This window comes from Humulus lupulus, chromosome 7 (assembly GCF_963169125.1).
Source record: "Humulus lupulus chromosome 7, drHumLupu1.1, whole genome shotgun sequence".
Taxonomy (NCBI): Eukaryota; Viridiplantae; Streptophyta; class Magnoliopsida; order Rosales; family Cannabaceae; genus Humulus; species Humulus lupulus.
Window position 1 is genome coordinate 18,889,445 of NC_084799.1, and position 19,255 is coordinate 18,908,699.

The 19,255-nt window shown below is 35.1% G+C and overlaps 1 protein-coding gene across 1 annotated transcript; it reads left to right on the forward strand.

Moving 5' to 3' along the window:
* Positions 1–13,439: 13,439 nt before the first annotated feature.
* On the forward strand, positions 13,440–15,802 carry LOC133790852 (probable LRR receptor-like serine/threonine-protein kinase RKF3). The gene has a single exon (XM_062228662.1). The coding sequence runs from the start codon at positions 13,647–13,649 to the stop codon at positions 15,588–15,590; it is 1,944 nt and encodes a 647-aa protein (XP_062084646.1). The 5' UTR covers positions 13,440–13,646; the 3' UTR covers positions 15,591–15,802.
* Positions 15,803–19,255: the final 3,453 nt, after the last annotated feature.

Below are 19,255 nucleotides of genomic sequence, written 5' to 3' on the forward strand. Positions count from 1 at the left end.
TGAAATTTTAGACAATTATTTAATACTTTTAAGATTATTAATTTTATATTGAGTTTTGAGGGAATATATTTGTTAATGGTGATGAGTTTAATAATTGTATTTAAAATTTGTGACAAGATAAATTAAACGACAATATTTTTTTTTATATTTTTATACAATGTATTTATTTTTTATAAATATACGTAAAAACACATATTGTACTCCTATAAAATAAAAAAAAGTATATATTTATATATTTTGTATACGTATATTATATATTAGTATAATATTTATTAAACTTATTTGGCCCCTCTATGTATTAGTCTTGACTTCATCCATGGGCATCACTGCTGAATTTTGCTTTGGGCTTCTCAAAAAGATCTTTCTATATAAATTTCAAAGAGAAGTTGTAACACCCTACTAATTCAGGATCGTTACACCGTGTGTTAAAATAGTACTTGACTCGTTAGACAAGTTATTTGGACTCAAATGTATAATTAAGATAAGAAAATGATTTATGTACTAAAAATTTTAGTCAAAAGAAACTTTTCATTAAAATGTTTGAATATACAAGGGATCCCAAACGTTTTAAACCAAAATACAATTAAAACCAAGAGATTACAAAAATAGTTGATCTAGGCGGCAAAGCTGGACTTATATCCTAAGTCCCTCAAAATAAATCTCGGTCGTGGAAGCCGAGCAGGCTAGTCCAATTTCCCCTTGCCCTTACTAGCACCAAAAAGCGCCCGTGAGCCATGATCCAACAAGAAAACTAAACTAGACAAACAAGTATTCAATTAAGCATTAACATCAAATATATGCTTCACAAATAATAAACAAACTCAAATTAACTTATCAACAAGTATACGACCTAAGTTGAATATGTGTATACTGCACCCCCGTAGTGGCCCTGCCATAACGACCTACATTTCACATGGTTATCGCCGATTATGGCCCCCTAGCCGATCAATCACAAAAAATTACAGACAACAAATGCAACATATGCAGTTATAGAGTAAAGACATTTAACTCTAAATAGATTCAGGGCACGGTCATAACTGTGTTCACAAGTTAAGGCCAATGCCCTATAATCGCCTTACCAGCCTGCATCAGAACACAACCTAGCCATTGTCTCAAAGCATCACAATAAACTACAAAATTCTCCTGGTCTGAAGGAATTCTGAGTACTGGAGCAGTAATCAACCGCCGCTTCAACTCATGGAAGTTGTTCTCACACCTATCAGACCAAACTAACTTCAAATTATTCTGTGTTAATTCAGTCAAAGGCGTTGCAATCTTGGAGAACCATTCAAAAAAATGTCGATAGTATCTCGCCAAGCCCAAGAAACTTCTAGTCTCTGAAGCACTCTTTGTCCTTGGCCAATCTCTCACCGTCTCTACCTTGGTCAGATCCACCATAATCCCGTCCTTACTGACAATATGACTAAGAAACGTCACTTGAGGTAACCAAAACTCACACTTATTGAACGTGGCATATAGTGTGTGTTCCCTCAACCTTTGTAATACCAAACGAAGATGTTGCTCGTGTTTTGTCTTTGTCTGGGAATGTCATCGATGAACACAATCACGAACCTGTCCAGATAGTCCTTGAATACCTTGTTCATCAGATCCATGAATGTTGACGAGGCATTGGTCAATCTAAAGGACATAACCAAAAACTCATAATGCCCATACCTCGTGTGAAAGAGGTTGTCTTCGGAATATCTTCCTCTTTGATCCTCAACTGGTGATAACTAGATCAAAGGTTAATCTTCGAAAACACTACCTTGCCCTACAACTGGTCAAACAAGTCATCAATCCTTGGCTGTGGATATTTATTCTTGATAGTCAACTTGTTCATTTCTCGGTAGTCAATACGCATCCTCAACGTCCCATCCTTCTGTTGGTATTAATTGAGAAAAATAAGAATACGCAACGGAATAAAATCTTTTAAAAATTATTAATACCAGCCATGATCATACATATATAGATTACCTCTCGTATCCTATAAGTGTCCTTGAATTTTTTCGTATTAATCAACGATATTCCTATCCTTTTTGAAAGCTCACATCTTAGCCTTTTAAGCCAATCCTAACACACAAAAGGACGTGTGTGGGCAGGTAGGATTCAAATGTTGATATAGACTCTCTAGATGTACTCAACACATGAGATCTATAGAGGATTGAGAAGAGATAGGCAAACCTGAACTTATATCCTAAGTCCCTCAAAATAAATCTTGGTCGTGGAAGTCAAGAAGGCTGGGTATGTACATGCCGCCCCTAGAGCTCTCCAACTCATGGATGGTCCAATTTTCCCTTGCACTTACCTACACAACAAAGCACCCGTGAGCCAAGACCCAACAAAAAAACTCAACTAGGAAAACAAATATTCAATTAAGCATTAACGTCATATATATGCTTGACAAATCATAAACAAATTCAGATTAACTTATCAACAAGTATACGACCTATATCGAATAGATGCATATGGAACCTCTGTAGTGGCCCTACCATAACAACCTACATTCCACATGATTATCGCCGATTACGAGCCCTAGTTGATCAATCACAAACAATTACAGACAACAAATGCAACATAGGCATTTATAGAGTAAATACATTTAACTCTAAACAGATTCAGGGCACGGTCATAATCGCGTTCACAAGTCAGGGCCAATGCCCTATAATCAGAGCATGTGCCAGTTTTCTTACCTCGAGTCCTGCGTGGAAGCTGAAACGACTTCGAGTGTGATCATTTTCCCGAGCCTTGCAGAGTTCATAATCACAACGTAAATGATACACTTATCAGGGATTAAATCTAGATCCCAAGTTCCAATCCAAACCCTAGCTCTTAGAACTGCTGACTCCAATCAACGGGGTGGTGAAATCGTCCCCCAAGCCTCCATGTGGGCCCCCAAACACAAGTCCTAAAGTCATCATAGAAAACCATCAATTCGGGGAACTTGTCGCGGTTGCGCCCACATCAATATTTGGGTTTTTGAGGGACTAGTGTGATCGTGCCTGACCCCAGTGCGGTAGCGCAGGTGGCCTAGAAACCCAAAATTGAACTCAAAATTCCTTACTTCCTGGGACACTAGCGCAGTCGCGCTAGGTCACCAAAATCCCAAAACGAACCCATAATTTTGATGTTCTTCTCCAAACCATTCTTACAAATTTCCCCTGCAAAACCAAACCCAAAACTCGGCCTAAGCATATTTTTCCAGCAAAATTTGACCACAAACCACCTCAAATAACTTAGACACGCCACAACTAACATCAAGAAACCACAAAAACACATCAAAACACCTTAGAACATCAAATTTCATTTTTGAGTCTCAAACTCAAACTTTCTCCCCAAAATCTGAGAATCATATCACAAATCAAAAGTTCCAGCAGCAAACAAATCCTCAATTTTGTTTATAAACCATTTATTAACATAATTCTACACCCCAAGTAGCCTTAAGTCCTCAAAACTCAAATTCCCCAAAACTCAATAACATAAGAAATCTTAAGAGAAATTTAAAGTTAAGTGATTATACCTCTGGATTTTAGAAAATCTCTGGTGTGGGTATGGCTGGGCAGCTCCTAATCCTCCCAAATCCTCCTAGAAATTTCCCTCAAATCCAAGCTTTGACTTAACCAATTTTCCCACTCCCTTGGCCAAATGACCATTTTACCCTCCCTTCCTAACTTTTCTTCAAAGCGCCCCTAAAATTCTCAATTCAATACACTAACCCACCAAACACTCATTTATCAATAATTCCCAAGATATGAGAAATTACCAAAATACCCCTAGGTTCGACCCGAGCCAGACATTATTCCTATTGTGACTTTTTGCGCTAAAATTGCTCAAAATGACCTACTCGTGTCTAATAACACAAATATCCACATAATAATGTGGTCCTAGGCACATAACACATAAAAATTACAAATATACCCTTAACAGGTCAAAATTACAAAAATGCCCATTTTTAACAAAAGCGGGTCTTTAAACACGTTTAATACACATAATCATGCATACTCAATCATATTGTCATATAAATCACACACATCGATTAATTCACACATAATTACCCCACGTGCCCTCCCAACATGCTAATCAAAGTACATAATTCTATTAGAAGTCTCAGGACGCTACAACAACTTTATTGGAATGAGCTTCTTCTACTAAGAAGCTAAAGTGGTTAAAATACAAGCAAACTTTAAAATTGACTTAAAATTTTAGTCTCAAAAGTGGTTATTTAAGCCTAGCTAACTAAAACTAAATTATTGTTCAAGAGACAAGAGCCAGGGACGACTTATGTATTCGGGCAAACTAGGCAAAAATTTAAGGTCTTAAAATTTTATTTTTAGTATAGGAAATATGGTTTATATTTTTTGGATTTTTTGTTTTGTCTCATTATTTATTTGGACCATGTGTTTTGATAAATTATTTTTTAGATCATGTGTTTTATAAAATAGTTCAAATAGAACCATAAATCCAATTTTAATAAAGAAAAAAAAATATGATAACATAGTTATTAAGCAAAATGATTGTATTTTCATTATGAATTGTTAGTTTGGTGAATTATTTGTAATTTTAATTTAATTTTTTTTACCAAAATTAAGTTTAGAGATATATTTGAACTATTTTACAAAATACATATTCTAAAAATTAATTGATCAAAATATACAAACAACGAAACTCATGCGCTAAAAGTAGTATAAACCTTATAATAAATAAGGCCTGAAATTTAGGGATGTAAATGGGGCGGGTATGCCTCACCCCGCTAAAGATCCGCCCCGACCCGACCTGGCCAATTAAGGCTTTTGATGCGGGTCAGGTCAGACCCGCCCTGGTTGTGATGGAGCGAGTCAGACCCGACCCGGTAAGAGCTTTTTTCTTCTTTAATAAAAGAGAGACTATTTTTTTTAAAATGTTACAATATAAAAATAAATGGCAAACAAATCTACCATACTTGATTAGTACTTATAAATGACATTTTACTAAGCTTAAAGTTTAAATTAAATTAAGTTTTAATTAATATTTTCTTAAATTTATTTTGATATATTTCTTTAATGGAAAATATTAATTTTAATTTAATTTGTAAAAAGTATATTGCATTTTAACATTAATAAAAGCAAAAGAAAAGAAAAAGGGAAAAGAGAAAAGAAGTGAATTAAAAATGGCATTTTTAAGGAGTACTTGTTGTTTTGTAGCAGTCGGCCCAACTGAAGGAGAAGCCCAGGCCGTTGGCCCAAGCTGCCAGCCCCTCCACAGCCAAGTGCCGCCTTCTCCTTGCGCCACGCGTCCGCACGGTTCCAGCTCCTTCAGCTTTTCCTCCAACGTGAACCAAAACCAGCCCCCTTCATCAACAGCTGAAGCCCAACGTACATCTCCAGGCCCAAACGCAGCTTCCAGGCCCAAAGCCAGCTTCTCCCTTCCTTGCCTCCTTCAACCAAAGGCCCAGTTTGAGTCCAAGCCAAATGCATGCCCAAAGCACCAAGCCCACCAGACCCAACTTTCTCCTCTCCCAGCCAGTGCCTACGTGGCACCCCCTCATTGGCTGGAAATGGATCAAAACCCTCTTGTGTCACCAGCCATGTTTTGTGGGTATTGGGCTTTGCAAAGTCCTATTTTGAGCTTTAAAGCTCATGTTTTTGTGGTATTTTAGAAAATGGGAAAATGACCATACACCAAAATAGCTAGGTTAATATCAATAATAAGATTTGATTTTTCAAAATCATATTTTATTATTAATATTTCAGATTTATTTTGTAAACCCCATTTTGTTGTTTAATTTCTTTTTAGTCATTTTCTCCCTCTATAAATAGGGACTCCTTCTTCACACTTAGTATGTAATTTTGAGAGTAAAGAAACTATAGCAAAATTTCTACTCACTTTTTTCTCATATTTTCTTCTTAGAATTTTGTGAGAATCATGAGCATAATGGCCTAATCTTCCTAGGAAGGTTAGAGATGATTCCATATGCTAGTGATGTTATTTTGCTACTTTGATTTACTATGTTCTTAATGTAAAATATTTGAGTTATTTATGTTCTTTCATCTCCATCTCTAGTTTGTTATCTTTATTTACTTATGCTAATAGTATATAGGATTAGTCATGCTCTTTCTATGTGCTTCTAATTAGTAAAAGTAATATTGATACATAATTTTATGTCTAATCTTATATTGTATTATTGCCCTTGGCTATTTTGTCATTTTTAGATTTTTCATAAGATTAACATTGTGCTTTTAAAGTAAAGAACTTTATAACTCAAATGGACTTTTGTTAGAAAAAAATATATGGACTCTAATGTTAAATTTTCCAAGTAGATGTTGGGATGTGAACTATTTACTTGTGTATTTTTGTAAATCAAGTAACCAAGTAACTAAACAAGCATATGGATGATTCTTGAAACCTTTCCATTTCTCAAACTCTTGATTGCATCTTACCTCTATTTCACTTATCTCATTTGGTATTGCCCCGAATTCTCCGGTATGGTTTAATGGCGAGATTAGTAGGCCGGGAGGGCCATACTTATTTAATTAAGCCATAATGATAATATGCATGTATATGTGAATTATATTATGATATGATGTTATATGCGTGCATGTGAGTCCACATTTGAATATTATGATATTTTGGTAATTTGGCCGTTTAGGGTATAATTGTATACTTGGGTGTGTATTGTGATTTGTGAATGAGATTCCATTATTATGGAGATATATTCGAGCTATTCGGCATGAGACGGTCATATATGATGGATTAGCGGTTTGGTCATAACGGGGTCAATTTTGGGGTAATAGGAATGTTTATTTGATGATAAATTAGGAATATTTGAGATCAGGAGGAAATTTCGGAGGTTTTGACTATAATGTCCCCGGGGGTGTTTTCGGGACCCCGAGCACTAGGTTTTATTTGAGGTTACTTAAGCATGAAGTAGCTTATCAGATAGAACGTATGTTAGAAAACCTCTCGTTCTCCCTTTTGTTAGTTCGTTTTACCGTTTGAGCCTTTTTGAAGAAATCTCGAGTTCTAGGAGTTGAAATCAAGCGGGGATCGAGGAATAGCGATCCTAGGAAAGATTAGAAGCTTCTTAACCGAAGGATTCAACGGGAAATAACCCAATCGAAGGTAATCGAAGTTTAAGTTTTGAGTTTTTCGAGTTTCTAAGCTTTGAATTAGATTTTGTAAATTGTTGAGTTTTTGGTTGGTTTGAACCTTGGGTTTTGAGGGCTTTGGAGCTTTGGGAAGCTTGGGAACTTTGTTTTGCTGATTGGGGAATGTTTAGGTATGATTTTGGAGGCTTTGGAGTGTTAAAAACACGTTTGGGAATGGCCCAGAGTTGAGGGCCGCGGCCCTGTTCTTGGGGTGCCGCGACCCTGCCTTGAAGAAGCAGGTGGGGCTCTTTGTGCCTGCTGGGTGCCGCGGCCCTTGATGAAGGGCACTGCGGCCCTTGCTTCAGGAAGTTCTGGGGGCCGCAGCCCAAGGTGCTAGGGCCGCAGCCCTTGCCCAGTTTTCACCCCTTTTGCATGTTTTAACCCCGGGAACTTAGTTATAGGCCTCGAGAGTGTTCCTACTACTTGGATTAGTTTAGATTGATCTCCCAGAGGCTAGATATTGGTTTGGAAACCTATGTTGATCATTATTATTAATGATGTCCCGTGTTTGGTTATGATTAGGTGACCGCTAAAGGACTAAAGGTTGATCGTTCTCAAGGGTCGTTCTTTTTATCATTCTAGCTCAAATCTGAGGTAAGAAAACAATGTATGAATACAATTGCACCCTGTATATGTATATGCCATGCGTGATTGTTATTGAGGCATGTTGGTTGATAAATGTGGGCATGGATTGCTGATAACTCTAGGAATTAGAGTTATTTTTATGCTTTTGAACTTATAATTTTATCAAAGAAAGAGTGGGTTAGAGTGTTTTGTAGAGTCTTTATCTTTGTTCTGTCAAATATTAAAATATAATAAAATAATATTATATACTAGTATTTTGCTGGAAAAATATATCCTAAAGTGTGAAATTCTTATTTTGGCAGGTGGTGGTGGAATTTTGGTCATTTGGAAAGAGATTTAAGTGGTAAATGGTTTCAGCAGGAGGGAATGCTGCAGCATTTTAGCAGCATGACGTACTGCCAGCCAGCCTATTTGGATGACCCACGTGGACACTACTTCCCAGCTCACTTGAGGGATTATTTAAAGTGGGTTGCATTATAGATAGGAAAAAAAGATTAGTGGGCTTTATTTTTCCTTGGACCCAATTAATGGACAAAAAGACAAAAAAAAAAAAAAAAGGAATGAAAGGAGAAGAGGCCCACGTGACCATAGGGGAGAAGGTGACCTAGACCAAAGGGTGTCTTCTTTTCCAATTAGGGATACACGGCAGGAGAGACAGTAGAGAAGCCCAGCCGCCTGTGCAAGAAATACCCTCATTTTGGGCAGTCATTAAAGGAGGAAAGAAGGGAAGAGAGAGGATTGGAAGGAAGAAGACAAAAGAGAAGGGTTATTAGGGGGACACTCCTTACTAATCTTGGCTTGTTTTTTCTTTCCTTTCCATCTTGGAACTTAACTATTTCTGGCATTTATTTTGATTATGGATGATTACCAGCTGGGTTATTTTGTGTTTAAAGTTATAATCTAATTCTCTTAAAGTTAGGATAATTAAGGAATCTTGTTATGCAATTGTGAACTTTGCTATTGATGCTTAATGCTAATTGAAGTTTATTCATTCAAGTAATTTTCATGCTTAATATTTACTATTGCTTGATCACCTTTAGTAAATGATTGAAACAATTAAGATTGCTGAAAAGGATTTTAATTATTAGACAAAAGACTTGAATGGTGCATGATTAAGTTCTTGGATTTTAATTTGTGAGGGTATAGACATATACCTTTGCCTTGCATAATCTAATAGAATTGGTGCTTGATAGGAATTCTCGAAATTAAATTAACTTAGACATAAGTAATTTAATTAGAGAGTTAAACCCATTTGATTTCGACAGAAAATTATGGACTTGATTAGAATTCTTGATTAGTAAACTGTCAGGAATGCCGCAGCATTTTCATAGCATTGCTTCTAGGAATTGCAAAACAGGGGGAATTAATTATCCTAGCTTACCATTTCATTATCAACTGATTTTCATATTGCATCTCATTAATTTAGACTTTAAATTCAGCTGTTAGTTATTTTTAATTGCATATAAAAAAATCAACTTCCAATTTAATTTGAGTTTGGTTCTTTTATTTTTTTAATCATTTTGCTAAACTTTAATTTCATAATTTTAAGCTTAAAAACAATCATTGTGGATACGATATTGTGTTCTTATCACCTTATTACTTGTTGACAGTGTACACCTGCACTCACATTAAATTTTGCACAACAATTGCATATTTTATGCTAGCGAATGTTGTATACTTGTATATGTATTGACTAGTCAGGGATACTGACCTAAGAGTCAGAAATGGCATAGCGTCATGAACGTAAGGCCAAATGAAGATTAGATCTAATCGTTATCGGCATTGAATGGCTCTATGGCATTAATGCTGGACCGAACCTAAGGTCGATGAACTTATAAGCGCTTGGCTAGTCTAAGACTAGTTACTCAGAGCCAGGGCATGAGGCCCCGGTGACTGTTGTCACATGGCTAGGGAACGATGTTCTAGGGTTATGACTCTATGGTCATGAGGAAGGTTATGTTGGTTGATAACTCTACAAAATAGAGTTATTTTACCACTTTTTATGTGCTAATTGTTGCTTAATTCTTGAGTTTTTAAATAATTTATTAAGTTTTTAAGTAATTTTGAATTTATTAGTCTTATCATGATTTTATATACTTTTGTGTGTTTTTATAATTATTTTGTTGTAAAATGTTGTAGTTAATTATTTGAATTATTATTGTTAAGATAGTGGTAAAAAAATGTTGTATTAGTGAATTTAAATGTTAAATATAAATTAAGTTATAATTAATATTTTCAAATAATTAAATTAATTTATTTTATAATTGAAAATATTTTATTATGATTTATTTTATGTTTATTTTGTAGGGATTTTATTGTATTTTTGTGTTTGGAAAAAAATGATAGAAAGCAAGAAATGAAAAGAAAAATGGTATTATTGAAATACCATAAAGCTGCCCAACCAAAGCCCATTGCCAACCCAAGGCCCACGAAGCATGTCCTTGCATATATGAAGCTCCCAAAATGCCTCCTGTGCAAGCTTCAACGTGCCAACTCCAAGCATCAATCCCTTCTTCAGCAATTCACTCACCTCATCAACAAAGTCTCCACCCATCTCCTTCAGCAAAACGTAGCATTCCTTCAGCACCATCATTTGGGCCCAAGCCCAACATCACACCAAGTATCACCTGCCATCAACATGCCTTCCACCTGCCAGCATCTTCGGCCCACCAACCCAAGCAGCTGCCCCTCCTGAAGCCGTGCACCTCCAAGCACGCCCAGCCTGCTTCCCTGCCAAAACAGCACAAAGCAGCCTCCTTTTTTCCCATTTTTGAGCCCAACAAACCAAATTTGTCCCCTATGACAAAAATACCACATTTTTACCTCACTTTCTACACTTTTTACCTCAAAACATAATTATTACACCCTATAATTTATCCCTATTTTCCATATTATAATTAATTCAATTAATTTAATCAATTTAATTAATTTGAATTGATTATTTTAATCATCATTTTTTGCTATAAATAAGGGATTTGTGGTGATATATTTGAGGGAGGTTACTATACCATAATTTCTACACATTCAAAACCTCTCAATTTTCTTCTTCTTCTTCTTTTTATTATTTTCTATGTATTTTTAGAGGAAATTTTGGAGGTTTCTCCTCCAAATTTTCCTATTTATGTTTGTAATTTTTAGTGTGTATTTGTTATTCTAGTTATGTGTTTCTAATCTTTTTAAGATTATTAAGGTGATGATGAAACATTTTGTAACTAGATAGTGTTTATTTTGTATGTTGATTTCCCATTTTGTGCAACAAAGTTTATGGAATTTTCTTCTTCAAATATCTTCTTTCATCTTAAATATCATGTATTTTGGATTGTTAGCACATATTTACACTTTGTTCTTCATTAGTGCATAAACATAATATTCTTTGTGTAAGATGTGTCATTAAATTGTACACATCCATGCTTAGAACAAAAATATTATGTTTTGCCTTATAAATAATGTTCATTGATTTATTTGTTATTTCATTAGATTGATTTACACTAAATGCTTTGAAATTATAATTTTGAAAAGTGAAGAAAAGTCCTATATTTTTAGAAGTAATTTGTGCTTAAAATTATAAATATATTTGGAAAATGATAGTTTGATTTATTTTAACTATCACTAAAACTTGGGAATCAATGTATTTATAAATATTATTAAACTTATATTTTGTGGATTCTAATCCTTAATAATCTTATTTTACCACCTTCATCTCTATTATTAATTTATGTTATATATATTGTCTTTAATTTCTTTATTATTATCTTTTATTTTATTTTTATTGTTACAAATTCTCATCAATCTTTGGAACTAGGTTATAATTTATTAATTTTGATTTAAAATAGTTTTATTTTCGATTTTAGACAACTCCTTTGGGTTCGACCTCGTGCTTACACGAAAACTATTCTATAAATACGATTCATGCGCTTGCGAGTATAAATATTTAAACATACCCGTTTTGGGTCCATCATTGGTGATTAGACACCATACACCTATCCTGTTCAAACTTATGAAAGATTCACTTATCTATTAAGCCCGAGTGACCCTATCGTCACAAGGCTAAAGGGGGCTGTACCCACTTTTGTGACTTTTGTGACTGTCACCTATCTGTTTTGGACTGATAGTCCTGAATGATTATTATGATCATTGTTGATATTATATCATGTTATATTGTGTTTTCTTGCTGGGCCTTGGCTCATGGGTGCTATGTGGTGCAGGTAAAGGGAAGGAAAAACTCACCCAGCCCTGAGTGGAGAGCTTATGTGATGATGCGTACATATGCGGCCGCTTGACCACCACGGCCAAGGAGTTCTCAGAGGAACTAGGGGGCTTACCCTATTTTGCTGCTTAGGTCGGCGGGATTGTAAATTTAAAACAGTAATGACCATTTTGTACTGAGAACAACTTGTAAATGTTTAGATTAGCTCTGCAGAGCAATTTATAATGAAAAATATCCTATCCTTTTATTGATTTTCCACCTTAACCTGTTAATCACATTTAGAGTACGTTTTTAACCAAAGGACTTGGGTAGCGGGTCAAATTTCCGGTTCACCATAACTGTTCTGGGGTAACCAGGGTGTTACACATTTTATCACTTTATCAAAAAGACAATACCAAAATATCAAACCTCTTTTTCACTTACAATTTTATTTATTTCTTGTTACTAACTTTTTGTATTATTTTCTACTAATTTTTTGATTTTAGGTTACCTCCTTGTGGATCGACCGCCCGATTATATTACAACCACTGCTTAGTGGTTGTCACGATTTGGGCGTTGAACAATACTAGACATAAATGAGCTGTCTATATTTTTTCATAAATGGTCTTGCATATTAAAATAATTTTTTTTAATATACTTCAAAACAAAACATTATTTTTCTCCTCTATCTCTCTTAAATATATTTTGTCTTATTTATATATATTTGGATCGTGGATCACCATAAATAGTAGTAGTAATTAGTTTTTTAAAAAAATTATTTATTATAAAAAAAAAAACAATCGGGTCGGGTCGTGATCCGACCCGCTTCAATTGCTAGCGAGTCAGGTCAGATGTTGACCCGCCCCATTTTTGCCCCGCTTATATCCAGATCATGAGTCGCCTCGTCGGGTCGGGGCTCCAACTCACCCCAATCCACTGGGTTTTTTTGCCATCCCTACTGAAATTATTTTTCTACGATATCTTAAGCCATCCCTGACTCTTAGCACAATACTAGTTTACTAAGAGTAGTCCCAATGATTGTTTTAAGAGAATTGCTAAGATGCACTACTGGTGCCCTACACCACAAGTAGGTGACATCCCGCTATTGGTGTAATTTAATATCAGGTCCTATTTATTTGAATTTAGTAAGTATTATGAGGTATTGCTAACTAATCATGAAATGATATCTCATGTGATGTTGGATACCTTAAAATCTCAAATAACAAAACTCTTATTCTAAAGAAGTCAACATGTAAAAAAAATGCTAAATGACTTAAAATCTTTCTTCATTGGAGAGAATACCTTAGCACAAAAACCAATAATTGCAAAGCTAGATGCAGGTAAGTTTCAAATGTGAATGTAAAATTTTTTTTAATATATTTTTTTCTGGATATATGTTGTAATGGAAAAGTATCAGCTAAAATTGAAAAAAAAGGAGATTTTAACTAGTTATTTAAAGATTGAGTAGAACATCCATGTCAAACATGAAGAAAAGTCATCCGAAATGTTTAAAGAAGAACACTATTAATTATGAAAATGAATTCCCAATTAACATGTGTAGAGGTCTCTCTGTGTGACTTGTGACTATCCAGAAGCAAGGACTTTCGTTTCCAAAGCGCGCTATGCTCTTTCATCTTCAACTTCGACTTCGACTTCAACACCTAAAAAGTCAAACATTTGACTACACAATCAAACCAAAACTTCTTCAAAATCCCACTTCGAATCGGACATAACCAAACTAAGCACCACCAAAAATGCCCTTCCTTTTCTTCTTTCTCCTCTTAGGCTTAACTTTCAACACCAACCTTAGTTTCACCATTGCCACCACCACCGCAGACCATGAATACCAAAACGACTCCTTCAAAGCTTTTTGTCCCTTAAACATGGAGGCTATACATAAAATAATTGTCCAAAGCTCTCAACGGTTAATGTTCATAGACATCTCTAGCGAGTGCAGCTTCATGCTTCAAGGACTCCGTCTGCTCCGCGCCGTATATCTCCGCGCCACCGGCAACTTCTTCCCGCCTCCGAACGCCGCCGAGGCTTGTTGGGACGCGTACAACAGTTTGGTCGACGAGTTCATTCCCGGTTTCAAAATCCAGTCAACTTGCAGGTTCGGTACTAGTTTGATGTCACAACAGTGTTTGAATATCACAACCCGGAGTCACTTCGAAACTCTGGTTTCAAAATCCGAGCTTAAACAGATATGGGATTCCTGTCACCAGTCTTTGCATGATAGTTCGATTTGTGGGTCGTGTGTTGAAATTTTGTCCAAGGTGCTTGTGACTTACTTTAATGGCAGTGGTCATGGGAATGCAACGGACTGTATTGGGTATCCGTTTATATACTCAGCGGCTTTTGTAAATCGTTATGGACCGACTAATTTGGACACAGTTAAGTGTTTGTTTTCGCTTGATTTTGGTCCTGAAATGGGCAAATCTAACAGGAAGAGCAAGAAGAGGGTGTTTAGGACTGTGTTTGGAGGTTGTTTAACAGGGTTCTTTGGGGCAATCGTGGTTTTCTGGATTCTATGGAGAAGGCACAGGAAGAGGAAGAGGAACACAAATATGGCTAAAGCAGAGATGGGTTTTGCTCCTAATACCGAACCCAGCAGTAGAAATACGACAATAATTAAGTTGTCGTTTGAAGAAGTTAAAAGGACTACGAAGAATTTTTCAAGGGAGAACATAATTGGGAGGGGAAGCTATGGGAATGTTTTCAAAGGTATTTTGGAAGATGGTTCGGAAGTGGCATTGAAAAGGTTCAAGAATTGCTCGGCAGCAGAGGACGAAACTTTCTTGCATGAAGTTGAGGTCATTGGCAGCATCAGGCATGTGAACCTCGTCGCACTAAGAGGTTATTGCACAGAGACAATGCCTTTAGAAGGGCACCAAAGGATTATCGTGTGTGAATTGGTGAAGAATGGGAGCCTCTACGATCATCTTTTCGACACCAAAATGACTAAACTCAGATGGCCAACTCGCCGCAAGATAGCTCTTGGAGTAGCTCGTGGCATAGGATATTTGCATAATGGGGTTAAGCCTTCAATAATCCATAGGGATATCAAAGCTAGTAACATAGTTATAGACGAGAACTTTGAGGCCAAACTCACAGATTTCGGCCTTGCCAAGTTCACCCCAGAGGGATTTTCCCATTTGAGCACAAAAGTAGCTGGGACATTCGGTTATGTTGCCCCGGAATACGCTTTATATGGTCAGTTATCAGAGCGAAGTGATGTGTACAGCTTTGGAGTTGTGCTTCTTCAGCTCTTGAGCGGGAAAAGAGCTGTGATAGAAGAAGCCGAAGACAACAATGGAGCTCTGCTTTTGACAGAGTGGGCTTGGTCGCTTGTGAAGCAAGGGAGAGCATTGGATGTGGTTGAGGATGGCATGACTGAGTTAGGCCCAGTTGATGAGATGGAGAAGTATGTTTTGGTGGCAGTGATTTCTTGTCATCCACTTTCGCAGGCTAGGCCGCCGATGGATCGAGTTGTGAAGATGTTGGAGGAGGATTTTCCTGCTGAGGCGAGCCATGACCAGCCTCTTCTAGCTGAGCTTGCTTGTGGTTTTGCTGATACAATGCAGTTGATGAGCTATGGTGGGTGGAGTCCGGATGATGACATTCCAAGCTCATTTGTTAGTAAAAGTGATCACCCTATGCTAGAGCTAGATCAAGGTAGGAGGAGTATGCATTTATAACACAATTGAGTTTGCTTTGGCTTAATCTGTTTTGACATTAATATTACTTCAATTGATTCTTTAGTGTTAACTATAATAACAAGACCTGTGTTTAGTGTAGGACTTGAATTTTTTGAGTTGCAACAGAATAAGAGTTGTAACTTGTAACACCAATTCTACATACTTGATCATTTGATATTTATGTCAAGAGAAAAGAAATAAGTTTTCATATAGGTTTGGGAATCAAGTTTGGGGTGGTTTTGGACTCTCTTTAAGCTTCGCAATGCGGTTCTATAAGAATTAGTTGAAATGAACAAATTTTAAAGTATATTACATCTGCCATTTTTACTCATGCAGACTTTTAGAAACAAAAAAATTGTTACTTTTTAAAAAAAAAATGATTATGCTAAAAATATACAGACTTACTCATGTGTTCTTTATATACATTTTTTTTTCTTCAGGAAATCCAAGTTACGTAACTCTTAAAATTTTCCTTATCTTGAAACAGTAGCGAACACTAATTAATCTTAATATATACATAATACTTTCGGTGCTTAATTTTTAACTGGTTGTTTAAAATAATAATTGGTATAATGTGCATGGAAACAGTCGTATTTATATGGATATTTCTATGTTTATTTTAGCAATTTAAGATTCGACAGCTCACTCATGTACTAAACAACCAAAATACTAATACATAGCTGCAACAAAATACAGCAGTACAAATGACCCTTAATTATTTTTCAAATTCCAAGCATTTGGGCAATTCTCATATAAGTTCTTTATTACGCAGAGTAAAAGAGAAATTGTATTGTATTAAGTGTTTTAAAACTGTTATATGGAAGCTTATTTATAGAGATGGGCAGCGGCAAATGTTAGTTAGCTGACTAAAAATATAGTGCTAAATAGCAAAACAAGTAACCCCTTGTAACAAGAAAACTAGAACTAAACCAGATAACTAATCCTAACACTCCCCCTTTAAGATGGATGGAAATAAGAGCATTTACGGTAGATGAAGGCAGAGCCTTAGTAAACATATCAACTAACTGAAGTCGACTGTTGACTGGTATGAGCAGAATATGTGTTCATGGTTCTTAAGTTTTGATTGACAAGAAGAGTAAGAAGCTGCTAATATCGTGTAAAGTTCAGCTGTTGCTCATTCTGAGATGAAGAATGACTATCAAGAGTAGTGATTTGGTTGTAAAAGTTCTTGCCATGGTTCTTGGACTTGTTGTAATTAGGTGGATAGCCATGGATCTTGTAACACCTCTCTATTGTGTGGCAAAGTATGTTGCAGTGAGGGCAAAAGGGCCTATTTCTCCATTGAGGGCTGAAAGGCCTGTTCTATGAGGGTTCAGATTTGTGAAGATTCATATTTGAGAGGCTGCTCCTTCTTGATGGTCGTGGCCATTGGATGAGAAGAGTCAGTATGAGTAGTGATTGTGCCAACCTTTCTTTGATTTTCTTCTTGAGAGACTAAGAAGAAAACTTCGTTGAGAAGGGGGTATGGAATTTAGAAGAAGAATGTTGCCACAAACTTGGGAGTAAGAATGTTGCAGACACATAAAAAATGACATGTTATATTCCATGTGATAGCGTTCTTGCAGTGCCTTAACTCAGCCACATGTGTATTCGTTGCACGAACAAGAAGGTTTGTAATTGGTGAGCTCATCCCAGATGGTCTTGAGATGAGTATAGTAGACACTCACAGAATTGAGGTCTTGCCTGAGATTCATGAAAGCACGCCGGAGATTGAATATGTGAAAGCTATTTCATTGTTGGAATTGAACTTTGACATCTTTCCAAATTTCCAAACATGCTTCTTGAAGTTGTGGAAGAATCAGGTGTCATAGCAGCGGGGTTTTGAGGGTTGGATTCGATATTTTCAGGTGGAGTTGTAACCGACATGGTTGATCAATATTGCAGTTGTCGAAAGGAAATTGTAAATTTCCTCTATTAAGCAGAGAAAAAGAGAAATTGTAATGAATTGAGTGAAATAAAATTGTTACATGGAAGCTTATTTATAGAGATGGGCAGCGGGAAGGTTAGTTGCTAACTAACAAAACAAGTTACCACTTGTAATAAAAAAAACTGAACCTAATTAAACCAGATAACTAATTAAAAAAATAATGATATTTGCACTCAAGATATGCATCTAAATATTATAGAAAATGACGTGACATTTTTTGTGAATCAATTATATTTATTAAAATTAAGACTCACTGTTTTAACAAATAAGTTATTACTCATAAGAAAGATTTTAAAATTAGAGTGAATTTCTATATAAGATCACTGTGTATTCATGTTGTTTTAATACAAGATTATGTCTAATAGTATTCTCAATATTACGGAAGCAAACAAATGTAATCTTAAGGCGATCAACATTTATTGAAAAAAAAGAGTTACATTACTAAAAATGATTTTGTGATATTGTGAACTATAAGATGTGCACAGTGCAATCTTTTCTAGATGATGCTTGAGAATTGAATTTGTGTTTAAGAAATGTAATTTAATCAATGAGATCATAAAACAACAATTGACTTTCAAAATATTCAAGTGCTCAAAATGACTTCAACATAGAAAAGCATTACTCACAAAGTTTATCCTACTTCTAAAAAAGATGCAATAGGCCAAGTGGGGGTTAGATTTGACAACATAAAATATATATTTAAAAGTAATCAATCCTTACTCGAAAACATAATAAATATTTAAAAATAATCAATCCTTACTCGAAATAAATATAAATAAATGTACAAAATAATGAATAAACTATAAGCTTCACTCGAAATTTGGTAACCCACAAATTATGAATAAATTATATCTTAGTTTTATTTTAGTCCTGGGTCAAGTCTCAAGTGTGTGTTTACCTGTTCCACCTATTCCAATAAAGGAGAAAAATATTCTTTTACACGAGTGGATTGGGTCACAACTATAAAGAGTACAATTCTATATCTGTTAGTTTTATATTATAAATATCAATTTATATTGATGTACATCTACCTGGCACAAATTGTTGAAATAATTGCTATAATCTTTGGATTGAAATGAAACTTTAACGTACAAATCTAAAGGATAATGATTTGGAAAGAGAAAAGAGTAAACAATTTGTAATTTAAAAACAAGAACATCATGATTATATTATCTATAAGTTAAGTATGTTAAGACTTCTTGTAAAAAAAAGTATTTTAAGACTTTTTTAAAAAAAAAGTATTTTAAGACTTTTAAAAAAAAAAGTATGTTAAGACTTTGAGAAATTATATTGTTTTACCAAGTCAAGTACACTAAGTTTCAAACATAACATATTATGTATGTTGTAAACTTCAATAAAGTCTACAAACAGAAAAGAACAAGTCCAAATGACAAAATAGAGAAAACTAGGGATGTTCATGGTGTAGATTTTGGTCAATTTATTGAATCGTACTGCGCATATGTGGTTTGAACAATTTTCTAAACTGCACCCGTAACACATAGACTTTAAAACCGCATAAACTACACTACAAAAATACAGTGTGATGCATTATTTTCATAAACAAAATTCATAGCTAAGGTATTCAACAAAATAGTAAAAATGACAACAAAGTAAGAAACTTTCAGCAACTAATAATAATACAAAAAAACTAATAAAAGTTTAGCAAAATATTAAATTTAAATGTGATAAAACAAAAATATATAACTATATAAAATTG